Source organism: Gekko japonicus, unplaced genomic scaffold, assembly GCF_001447785.1.
Source record: "Gekko japonicus isolate JY-2015 unplaced genomic scaffold, Gekko_japonicus_V1.1 scaffold277, whole genome shotgun sequence".
NCBI lineage: Eukaryota > Metazoa > Chordata > Lepidosauria > Squamata > Gekkonidae > Gekko > Gekko japonicus.
The window spans coordinates 1,055,977-1,068,909 of NW_015168055.1; the positions used below are offsets into that span (position 1 = coordinate 1,055,977).

The window sequence follows — 12,933 nt, forward strand, 5'->3', positions numbered from 1 at the left end:
TCAGTGGGGTGCAGCAGCAAAATTTTGTTCTGCAGAGTGTGCCGGAGGATGGATGCAACCCTAGATCAAGGAACATACTCTCTGTTTTCCTCCCAGCACGCACCAACATGTACAGTGAAGTCATGTAAGGATATATCCAGAGTCCTCTTCTGCTATGCCTTGCAGCCTTGATAATGCTAATTCAAAAATGAGCCAGATGTTGGGGTTACAGCCTTCTCCAGCTTCTTCCTCATTTTAACTCTTCTCTCAGTGAGAACAATTTAATTAATTATTTTTATCCCACTTTTCTCCCCAGTGGGGACTAGTGTTCCCTCTAAGCTGAGTTGGTGTGAGCTAGCTCACAGTTTTTTAGCCTCCGGCTCACAGATTTGTCTCAGCTCAGGAAGGGTGGCTCCAGAGCAAACTAATTTATGCAGTAGCCAAATTGCTCGCTCACAACGGTAATGCCAGTCGCTCACAAAGTAGAATTGTTGCTCACAAGACTCCACAGCTTAGAGGGAACATTGGTGGGGACCCAAAGGAGCTGACACTACGTGAGAAAATACAAGAGAAATAACATGAGAAAAGGAAGGGGAGGTTTCTGGGAGCAGAGTCAATCTCTCAGGCACCACCCATCACAGCCGTTCTTCCTGCCAGCTTGAGGCTGTGACCCGCAGACTACCCTTTTAGCTCACAATTCTGGGCATGCCCAAGTCTTAAATACCTGCAGAGCAGGAAGAAAACAAAGTCAACTAGATGATATACCTGCTGCCACTCAGCTAGCAGGCTCTTCCTCATTTCCTCCTCTGCCAGCAAACTCCTCTGGGAGACATATTTTGGAAAGGGATTTTCTCATGGGTTTCCCACCTGCCCCTCCTTCACAAAATCTGAATCTTGTCACTGTTAGACTGTCACATTGACTGTTTGTCACATATACAATGGGGAAGAAAAAGTGAATTGAATTTAAGAAAAACTCCTACAGTTAGTTGTAAGCACACCCAGGGGTCATTTTGTAGAAAAAGAGGTGCAGGAGCTCATTAGCATAACTTATTTGCATATGCCACACCCCCTGACATCACCAGAAGTGTATCAGAAGGCAACAGCCACCGCTCAGGCTCCACTGGACTGTTTTGAATTGCTCGCTATTGAGGGGACGGACGGACATGCAGATCTGCCCTCGCAGAAGAGGGAGAGCTTGTACCTGAATAAAACTTGGTCTTAAAGGTGCCACTGGACTGTTTTGGATTGCTAGCTGGGGGGGGGGGATGCACTGATCTGCCCTCACACAGATCTGGCTAAACATGTAATGAACAGACTGGCATCAAAGACACTAGATATATTCAACCATCATGTCAGTATATTATTGATCTCAAAGTGAAACTGTAAATGACATTATTGTAACAGTAAATACAATTAATCAACATTCATGAAGTAATTGTAATTATAAAAATACATGAAGTTATTTTGATCGTTATAAAGTGATTGCTCGTTATAAAGTGGTTGCTGACGAGAACCTCCTGATTAAGTTCCGTTTCGTCTCTTCGTCCGAACAAACCTTCAATAAGGGTTTATTATTTTCCTAGCTACAATTTCTGCGTGTCATGCAAACATCTTCAAGTAGTGTTAATCAGTAATTCATCTTCAATATGCACGTTACGTTGGGCGTTCTACAAATCAACTGGAAGGCAGAACAACAGAAAGCAACCACTTTATAACGAGCAATCACTTTATAACGATCAAAATAACTTCATGTATTTTTATAATTACAATTACTTCATGAATGTTGATTAATTGTATTTACTTACAATAATGTCATTAACAGTTTCACTTTGAGATCAATAACATACTGAGATGATGGTTGAATATATCTAGCGTCTTTGATGCCAGTCTGTTCATTACATGTTTAGCCAGCTTTGGACTGGATTCTCACACAGATGTGTGCAGAGAGAGAGAGAGGGAAAGAAAGAGGGAGAAACAGAAATAAGAAGGGAAAGAAGGAGAGAAGGGAAAGAAGGAAAAAAGGAGGGAAAGAAAGAAAGAAAGAGAAAAAGAGAAAAAAGGAGGGAAAGAAAGAAGGAGAGAAGGAGCAGGGGGTGGGGCTTGTTGCATGTGCCCGCCCCCTAGACTCTTTACTGCCGGAGCTCCGCTCCTGTGCGCTCCTGCAGAAAATGACCCCTGAGCACACCCTTGATTTAACTTCACAATACAGGTACACAAGCTCATACAAAAATAAAACATTTACCCTATTTACCTGAAAGGACGACTACATTTGTTCCATATGTGCTGTCAAGAAAAAGAGGGGACCACCTTAAATTTGTATCTAATTTACAGTTACGCACAGTAATAAAAATATTTGCATCCAACCTTTTTTTAAGGGGATCCATTCAGGGTAATTTTCCTTTCAGGTAAATGTGGATAAATAGGAAAAAAGTTAAAGCAATTAAATCATTGACATTAACAACTTAATTGTTTGATATTCTAAAATAAAAAGTGTAATTTACTCAACACTAGACAGATGATTTAAGAACATCTCTTCCTCCCTGATCTTTCCATCTTTGCCATACCCTTGGTTCTTCATCATGTGCTTCATGTGAAACACCACAGCTTTTGTTCTGCACAGTTCTAACAGCAACACTGCACAACTATCTCTCCTGCTCCTTCTCAGGCTCTCAGAGTAGTGACACAGTAGACTTAAGGGCTTCCTTCCATACCTGTCCATTGTATGCATTCCTCAATGAAAATCCATTTATCTCATCAATTACATCTCCAACCAGCACAATCTCATCTACCTCTGCCTGGCTCTGTGGAAGCAGGTCTATGATGAAAATCCGTCCATCCAAGTATCTGAGATGAAAAAACAACAATAGCTCTCCCTGAGGAATAAGGTACTATATTATTCAGCAAAGGAAGGACATCTGGGCAAAATATATTCGTAAACAGTTTTAGGATTTTTGTTCAGAATACTAGGCAGATAGTTCAAGAGTGGTCCTTTCACATAACAAAAGACCAAGTGATCTCCTCACATAGAATCATAAAGTTGGAAGGGGCCATACAGACCATCTAATCCAAGTTGTTCAGCATGATAAAAAGGCCTCATCTTCCATTCCATACTTGGATGAGCAAGATGGCCTTGTTAACTTGAAGTATGTTAGGAGGAGAACAAAAGACAAACGAAACAGCCACTGAGGGCTTTTAGCTAAAGTACTGGACTGGAGAGACATTCCTCCGGTTTCTCAATTACTTGTTTGGAACACAATTCTCAGGCTTGTGAGAACAATTCAGTTCAGGACCATTGCATGTGGGGACAGGTGGCTTAAGCCTTCTGCTCTGTGTCCTTTTCCTGTCCTGCACTATTTGCCTCACTGGGGAAACCATGTGTACTGATGGGATTCCCCAATGGGGCAAACAGCACCCTCCTGGGGCCCTTTCAGGTCAGTAAAACAGCACAGGGGAAAGGCATAACACCCCTCTCCCTGCATGCCATATCCCTGATCCTAATTGGTCCCCATACTCCTGGAAACTGAGTGCCAAGCACAGAACTGACAGTTCATGTTTGATCACCAGGACCTGGGCAAGGATGCAAGGAAATGGAACATGAAGCTGGGCCCGGACTAGCTAGCAGGCTTTCTTTTCTTTGCTTTTTTGTTCTTTTCTGAGACAAGCAGCTGGAGGGGATTTGACCAGGAAATCAGTCCTAGTGAATGGGATGTTTACTTTCCCATCTACCATTTCCCCTCACAGCACAGTCTGCAGTTCTCCCCATCCCCACATCCCCTGCATCAAAATGGTGCATTTTAAACCTCATAAAAGGAGGAATCCACAGGATATGTGTTATGTATTGAATTGTATATATAACTGCTATGTGAACTGTGCTATTGAGACTTGAATGTAAATACTGATGTGTGAATCGCCTAATTGAGATGCCATGTTGAGCTTCATCCTGGGCTAGGATCCTAATGTAACCAATAGGAGCCCTAGCCCAGAAAAGTGTCTGCCAATCACCGTGCAGAGCGGGATCGCTTGTGATTGGTCATTATTGCTTCAACCTCATAGGTTGCCTTATTGTACAGTGGGTGTGGCTACATTAGCCGGGAGTGTTTAAATACCGACAAGCCAGTGTATTTATTCGATGGGTTCTGGCTGGCGATTGTTGTACCGTAACGGAGAAGTAACTGAGCTGAAGAATAAACCGCATTCTTGCTGAAATCACTCTCCGACTCTTTGTTAAGCGCACGACTTAACAATTGGCGACGAGGATGGGATACTAGTGCGGGTAGGCAGCCCCGCTAGAGCAGACCCCATGTCGGACAACGAGGAAATCGCCGAGGCCGGCCAGCCACAGGCTCCACCCGCTCTGGTGGCCCCGCCTGTGTGCATAACGATGGCCGCGAGCAGCCAGAAGTTCGAATGCTTCGACCCGACTACTGAAGACTGGGACTCTTACCTCACGAGGTTTGAGTTCCATCTGGAGGCGAATGACATCACGACGGAGGAGAAGAAGAGGGCGACTCTACTCAGCTCGTGTGGAAAGAGCGTTTTTGACATCGCCCGGTCACTGGTGGCACCAGATGACCTCAAAACCGTATCCTTTGAAAGCTTGACAGACAAGCTGAAATCACATTTCTCTCCACAGCCGTCGGAAATCGCCTGCAGGCACGCTTTTTACAAGCGGGGCCAGAACGCAAATGAGTCCATAGCTGAGTACGTTGCAGCTCTTCGCAAGGCAGCACGGCCTTGCAACTTCGCGAATGTGGAGGAGGCCCTCCGAGATCGCCTCGTTTGTGGTCTGAGAGACGAGCGACTGCAGCAACGCTTGTTCGCAAGAACTACACTAACGTGGGCCATCGCCTATGCCGAGGCTGTCGCCGCGGAAGCTGCTGACAGGTCAACCAGGGAAGTGAGACAACGGGTCGCCACAGCTGATCAACGCGTCCACCAGCAGAGGGCTAACGACGCAAGCAGCGACTCCGATGATGACGTCTGCAAAGTGAAGGCGGGAACGTCCAAGCGGACCCAACGGAAACCTGCCGAGTGTACAGCATGCGACGGTTGCGGCGGGAAACATCGGCGCGAGCGTTGCTGGGCGAGAGACCTCGACTGCCGGAAGTGCGGAAAGCGGGGGCATGTTGCCCGGGTATGCAGAGCCGCAAACAAGTCTTCACCAGCTTCATCTCCCCGCCGGCACCAACGTCCCCGAGCCGCACCGAAAGAAGACACCCGCCAGATGACAGGGAGCCTGTCGTCAGAAGCCACAGCCACCGTCCTAAGCACCGAGAGCCGACAAAAGATCCACGTCGTTCTCCATCTCGACGGCGCACCGTGTGAGATGGAAGTGGATTCCGGGTCGGCGGTAACCGTTTTGTCTACGCAGACGTGGCACAAGCTGTTCCCAACACGAAGTCGGCGGAGGTTGCGAGCTGCGGACATCCGATTGTCCGATTTTCAGGGAAATCGAATCCCTCTGGCGGGGAGGGATACGTTCACAGTTAATTTCAAAGGGAAAGGTGCTGTGCTTTCATGTTTGATCGCTGAGGGAAACCGTACCAACCTGCTCGGGTTGGACTGGTTTGAGCCTCTGGGTATTGCTGTTGTGGGAGTTAATAACGTTGTGGAAAATAAATGGGCTGTATTATATGCTGAATTTCCTGAAGTGTTTGGGGGCGGATTGGGAAAGTATAATGGTCCCCCAGTGTCTTTTGAGTTGGATCCTGCTATACGCCCTATACGCCTAAAATACAGGAAAGTGCCCATTCCGTTCAAGGCAAAGATCGAGGCTGAACTCGATAAGCTACTTGAACAAGGGGTGTTGGAACCAGTTCCTTGTAGTAAATGGGAAACCCCCATTGTTACTCCAATTAAACCCGATGGGTCAATACGAATTTGCGCTGACTACAAGTGCACGATTAACAAAGCCTTGCAGCAGCATTCGTACCCTGTACCAGTCATTAGCCACGTACTGGCATCACTGGGAGGAGGGAAGGTATTCGCCAAACTCGACCTGGCCCAAGCGTACCAACAACTCCCCGTGACCAAAGAGGCGGCTGACGCCCAGACCATCGTAACGCATAGGGGGGCGTTTAGAGTAAATCGACTCCAATTCGGAGTGAATGTTGCGCCGGGGATTTTTCAGAGCCTCATGGAGGGGTTGTTGAGGGGGGTGCCGGGCACGGTGCCCTATTTTGACGATGTCTTAATAGCGGGCAAATCTGATGACGAGCTGCTGTGCCGAGTGCGGGAGGTGCTCAAACGTTTTTCTGATGCGGGCCTGAAGGTAAAAAAGTCGAAGTGCCTGGTGGGAGTCCCGAGTGTGGAGTTCTTGGGGTTCCGGGTGGATGAGTTTGGGGTCCATCCTACTAACGATAAGGTCTCCGCAATCCAGAATGCCCCACGGCCACAAGGGAAGAAGGAGTTACAGTCCTTCCTAGGACTCCTTAATTTTTATCACGCCTTCTTGCCCCACAAGGCGTCGATTGCGGCCCCATTGCACAACCTGCTGCATAAAGACACAAAATGGAGGTGGGGTCCAGAGCATGAGCGGGCATTCGATGGGGTGAAAAAATTGTTGTCGTCTGATGCAGTGTTAACACATTATGATGAGGACAAACTGCTTGTGTTAGCTGCTGATGCGTCCCCATTTGGGGTGGGAGCTGTGCTGAGCCACGTAATGCCCGACGGGCGGGAAGCCCCTATCGCCTTTTATTCCAAGTCGCTAACAGCAGCGGAAAGAAACTACGCGCAGATTGACAAAGAGGCTTTGGCGCTAGTTTCCGCTGTTAAGAAGTTTCATGACTTTTTGTTTGGACGGAGATTCATACTGGTGACAGACCACAAGCCCCTGCTAGGGATTTTTGCCCAGGACCGGCAACTCCCTGATGTTATGTCCGCACGCATGTTGCGGTGGGCTTTGTTCCTCTCAGCCTACGAGTTCGACCTGGAGCACAGGCCGGGTAAGGCCATTGGACACGCTGATGCGCTCAGCCGCTGCCCTCTGCCCGGCCAGGACTTGGACCCTGCTCCTACTTGCTCCATTCTAGCTATCGAGGAACTGCCGGAGGCACCTGTGTCTGCTAAGGACATTGCTGCTGCGACAGCAAAAGACTCTGTGCTCAGTCGTGTTATTAACTGGGTGTGGAGGGGGTGGCCGGCAGGAACGTTGGAGCCGGAGTTCAAACCGTACAAAACGCGGGAAAGCGAAATGTCGGTATCAAAGGGCTGTTTGCTGTGGGGGAACAGAGTGATTGTACCGCAACGCTGGCGCGAAAAAGTGCTGAAATCACTACACGAGGGCCATCCCGGCATGGTGCATATGAAGGCTCTGGCCCGGGGATATGTATGGTGGCCTGGGATGGATGCTGACATTGAAGAGTGGGTACGGGGGTGTACGCCATGCCAGCAGGCGAGACCCGAACCGCCAACCGCCTTCCCACAGAAATGGGAATCGGCGGGAAAGCCTTGGTCGAGGCTGCACATAGATTTGGCGGGCCCAGTACAGGGTCAAATGTTTTTGATTGTGGTGGACTCTTTTTCGAAATGGTTGGAAGTGGCGCCAATGTCTACCACCACTTCCACTGCTGTTATAAATGTGTTGCGCCGCTTAATTGCCACGCATGGGTTGCCTGATGTCCTGGTAAGCGATAACGGCGCTCAGTTCGTGTCGCAAGAGTTTGCTCAATTCCTGGCTAACAATGGCATCAGGCAAATTACGTCTGCCCCGTTCCACCCAGCATCGAACGGGCAGGCAGAGCGAATGGTCCGCACGACCAAGGATGCGCTTGCCAAGCTAACATCCGGGGATTGGGGAGTGAAACTAGCGTCATTCCTTCTACGGCAACACGTAACGCCGTGCTCTGCCACAGGCCGCAGCCCGGCCGAACTAAAAGGTGCCCTGAACCTCCTACGCCGCGGAGGTCTCAGCGAATACGCAGAGTGCCCACCTATCTAAGCGAATATGACTGTACATAGTGTTTTTGCTTAGGGGGGAGGGATTTGTTATGTATTGAATTGTATATATAACTGCTATGTGAACTGTGCTATTGAGACTTGAATGTAAATACTGATGTGTGAATCGCCTAATTGAGATGCCATGTTGAGCTTCATCCTGGGCTAGGATCCTAATGTAACCAATAGGAGCCCTAGCCCAGAAAAGTGTCTGCCAATCACCGTGCAGAGCGGGATCGCTTGTGATTGGTCATTATTGCTTCAACCTCATAGGTTGCCTTATTGTACAGTGGGTGTGGCTACATTAGCCGGGAGTGTTTAAATACTGACAAGCCAGTGTATTTATTCGATTGGTTCTGGCTGGCGATTGTTGTACCGTAACGGAGAAGTAACTGAGCTGAAGAATAAACCGCATTCTTGCTGAAATCACTCTCCGACTCTTTGTTAAGCGCACAACTTAACAATATGTATATGTGTACATGCAATATGAAATGGGGAAAGTGGTGAGCAAGGAAATGTTAAGCACTCCCTTCACACAAACAACTTCTCCTGCCCAGGGGCTCTGCGGGAAAGTTCTGGTGGGGGAAGCGGCTGCTCCGGCCTTACTAGGCCTCAGGGCGGCCCGGCCTGCTTCGGTGGGAGGGCAGCGACGTCTGTCCCTGGGTAGGCACGGCCTAGCCCAGATGTGCCGCGGGTAGGGTTGCCAAATCGGCCCAGGGGGCGGGGAATCCCCCGCTTTGGAGGACCAATTTCTGATGCGACGGAAATCGGCCCTGGGGGGAACCCCACCCCCCGAAGCTGCGTCACCAGAGGTGACGCACAACGTAGGGCACGTTGGGGGCGTGGCCCAGATCATCGGGGGCCATCTTGGCCATGCCCCCAATGTCGGGGACGATCTTGGCCATGCCCCCAATGTGCTACGTCGTGTGCTACCAATACACTGGAATGGGGTGGGTAGACCTGTTCTCCAGAGGCCTCTGGAGAACAGGTCTACCTACCCATTCCACTATATTGGTAGACCTGGCCTCTGGAGAACAGGTCTACCCATCCCATGCCAGTGTATTGGTAGACCTGACCTCTTGACCGCTACAACGGTTCCCTCCCCCCCCCACTTCACAGGCTTTTGGGGGGAGCAGGCGAGGGGCAGTGGCGCTGAGCTGCCCGCCAGGGGCACATTTCCACCGCTACCCCCCCTTCTTCACTCTCTCTTCGTTTATCCCTATCTCCCTTCATTCTTTCCTTCTCTCACTCTTTCTCCCTTCCTCCCCATCGCTTTGACTTCTCCCCCCTTAATCCTCCCTCCCTCCATCTCTGCCTGTCTGTCTGTCTTTCTGACCATCTGTCTCTGTCTCCCCCCCTCACCCTTCTTCCTTGTATATGCCATTAAAGGTTTATTTATTGATTTATAAACCTTTAATGGCATATACAACATATATATGTGTGTGTGTGTGTGTGTGTGTCATTTTCTGTCTCTGATTTTAATGTTGTATATGCCATTAAAGGTTTATTGATACACACACACACACACACACACACACACATAAAAATAAGAAAGTCCCCTCACCGTAAAATCAACGCCCAGGCCAAACCCCTGGACCTAGAAACATGAAATTCGGGGAGAGCACTCCTACCATGACGTAGATGCTCAATAAGAAGGGATTTTTAGAAATTCGACCCCTAAGTGGGTCAAAAGGGGTAAAATGTGCTCCCCCCATTGATCCCTATGTGGCTGCCAGGCTGCTGCTGGCCCAGCCTCACCTATGCCTTTAAAGACACCCCCCCAACACCAAACAGGCGGGTGTCTGTCAGGTTTAGGAGAAGGGCCAGGGTACTTTAATCCATCGGGGAGGCTGCCCAAGCAGAAGCACCTTAGCAATGCTGCTGGGCCAGCCTTCCCAATGGCTTTAGACACACTCCCATTCACCTCACCTCCACCTGACAGGCAGTTGTCTGTCAGGAGCAGGGGCAGAGCATTGAAATCCATTGGGGAGGTTGCCCAAGCAGCATCTCCTTAGCAATCCTGCTGGCCCAGCCTCCCCGATGCCTTCAGACACGCTACCCCTCCTACACCTGACAGACAACTGCCTGTCAAGGGTTGGAAGGGGCACGGAGTCCTTAAAGCCATAGGGGAGGTTTGCTTAGTCAGGATTTCCTTAACTCTGCTGCTGGCCCAGCCTCCCTGATGCCTTTAAGCATAATCCTCCCCCCCCACACCAGACAGGTGGGGTTTTGTCAGTGGAAGAGCAGGGCCAAGGTACTTTAATCCATCAGTGAGGCCGCCCCAGCAGGATCACCTTACCAATGCTGCTGGCCCAGTTTAGTCACACTCCCACCCACTATGGAAATGTACCCCAAATTTGTAGAAAAGTGGTTTCCTGTATTAGGTTATTTTACTTCTCACAATGTGGGTTCTAGAAAATTGGTTCCTACGAACTTACTCAATATCTGATTGCTCGGATGTTGTTTTGAATACGTAGTTATGTCCCACTTCTTAAATGTAACATAAATGAGAAGCATTTTTGTTTTAAAAAGTATGCCCTGCACACACACACACACAATCCAATGCCCAGGCCAAACCCCTGCACCAAGAAACCCAAAATAAGGGGAGTGCATCCCTACCATGACATCAACCCCCACTAGGAATAGATTTCTGACAAACACGACCCCTAAGGGGGTAAAAAAGGGGCAAAATGTGTTCCCCAATTGTTTTCCATGTGCTTGGCAGGCTGCTGTCTCTCCCCCCCCCCATTGGTCAACTGTGTAGCTCAGAGTTCTGAGGTAAAACCTGCCTACTTGCACCCACCTCCCTCTGATTGCTCAGCTGTGGATCTCAACGTTCTGAGGTAAAAACACAGTAAGAAGACTGCAGACAGTTGAGGACAGTTACAGAAATCAGAAGTTCAAGACTCCTGAATGGATATTTCTCATAACAGCCAGCATGGCAATTGAGTTTATGAATGTTCATGGGGAGATAGTAAAGGACCTTTCTCGGAGCCTGCTCCAGAGTGAGCTCACCAAGCAGCCTGGTGATCCTAGCACCTGAGGGCAGAATCATCACTGTGGTCTACAAAGAGGTCCTTCGGTAGAGGGGGGGGAGTGCATATCCTTTACATGACAATCTTCTCCATTAGAATTCCTACAACAAACATTACCTTTCACAATTCACATCATCAGTATTATAACTGGATTTACAGAACTTAAATACCGTAGCAAAGCACAGGTATCAGGCTAGTAAGAAGATAAGGGAAGCCACACTGGATCAGGCCAATGGCCCATCCAGTCCAACACTGTGTGTTATGCAGTGGCCAAAACTCAGGTGCCATCAGGAGGTCCATCAGTGGGGCCAGAACTCCAGAAGCCCTCCCACTGTTACCCCGCCCCCAAGCACCAAGAATACAGAGCATCATTGCCCCAGTCACTCTCTGTTAGCTTAAACTACTTCTCTAAAAAAAAATCTTCCGATGACTTCAGCAATACTCCAGGCAAGGTACAGGAAAAGGTTCTTTGGATTAGATACTGTATGGAACCAGGGGTCATTTGGGGGGGGGACGCAGGGGGACGTCATCCCCCCGGGGTGAGGTGCGGGAGGGCGGGGCCTAGAGCTCCCTGCTGGTGCCCGCTAGAGGTCGCCACCGGCTGTGGGGAGGACACACTTCCGGTGATGTCAGGGTGTGTGGCATATGCTAATGAGTTATGCTAATGAGTCCCCCTAGCTCTTTTTCTACGAAATGACCCCTGTATGGAACTTAAATGAAGGTCAGGGCACTTAGGGCAGCAGCACATATTCCATGTAGATCTGTCGTCCCTTTTTACCAACTTCTGAATTATTTTACAGTGGAGATGATGGGTCTGCATGTTCCAGAAGCTGAATGAGTATGGGAGGTGCAGCAATTTTATACTTCCTCCTGCTCGGTTTTCCTGTTAAAAGCTGCTACACTCCCCAAGCTGCCTTTACCTCTGCTGGGAAAAACCTATGCACCCCTGTTAAATTTTTCCCAAAGAACCCAAAACAACTGTGGGACAGATATGATAGGAAATGTTATTCAGGAAAATGGGGAGAGGGCTCACCCCCCCCATCAGTACCTCCCAGAGTTGCCAGCCTCCAGTTGGGGCCTGGGGATCTCCTGCTTTTACAACTGATCTCCAGCTGACAGAGATCAGCTCCCCTGGAGAAAACAGCTGCTTTGAAGGGTGGACTCTATGGCACTGTACCATGCTGAGGCCCCTCCCCTCCCCAAACCTCGCCCTCTCCTGGCTCCACCCCCAAAGTCTCCAGGTATTCTTCAACCCAGACCTGGCAACCCTAGTACCTCCCCTTAAAAATACAATTCCAGCAGCTGCTTTGTAACCTAAATTTAAAACTAGAGGTTAAAAAGATTATTTATTTATTTATTAAGATTTATACCCCGCCATCCCCGCAGAGCGGGCTCAGGGCGGCTTACAGGGGGCAACGCCCATATAAAACAGATAAAACAGATAATGGAAATGCGCACAGAGTTTAGCTCTGCTTTTATTCAGTACCAGAGTCACAATGGAAATATTTCTTAAACTGCAGCTAATTTACACATCCACTACAAACCATCATGATATTTCAACTGCACGAACTGGATAGACACCAAAACTGGCAGAGACATTTTCTTCCTTTGGCAAAATCCATATCATAAAATCTTTAGCCTCCAATGAAGAAGAAAAAAAGGTAAATAGGATATCCTGTGGCTTGGGGGCAGTTCTCCTCATTGCTTCCCTTGATGAATCAATTATGATAATTAGCAGAATCAATTTCGAATCAGAATCAACTGTGATTAGGAGAATCATTATCAATCTTGATTAACAGGATCAATTATGTAAAATCAGCTGACAACACATTGTTTTATAACCAGGTTTTCCTTGGAAAACCAGTAAGGTTGCTACTGTGTGGAGAAAAAGTGTCCTATCCTTTAAAAGAAGTTTAATGGGACATTATGTACCTGGTGAGCATATTTACTTTCATATCATGAAAAGCTTCCATTTCCCACT

At 48.5% G+C, this 12,933-nt stretch overlaps 1 protein-coding gene across 1 annotated transcript in view; it reads right to left on the bottom strand.

The window, feature by feature from the left end:
- LOC107113171 overlaps nt 1-12,933 on the bottom strand; it is a 40,262-nt gene that overhangs the window by 9,587 nt on the left and 17,742 nt on the right. The window contains exon 3 of the mRNA XM_015414444.1: nt 2,691-2,823. Coding sequence (XP_015269930.1) covers nt 2,691-2,823 — 133 coding nt within the window. The remainder of the gene's footprint in view (nt 1-2,690; nt 2,824-12,933) is intronic.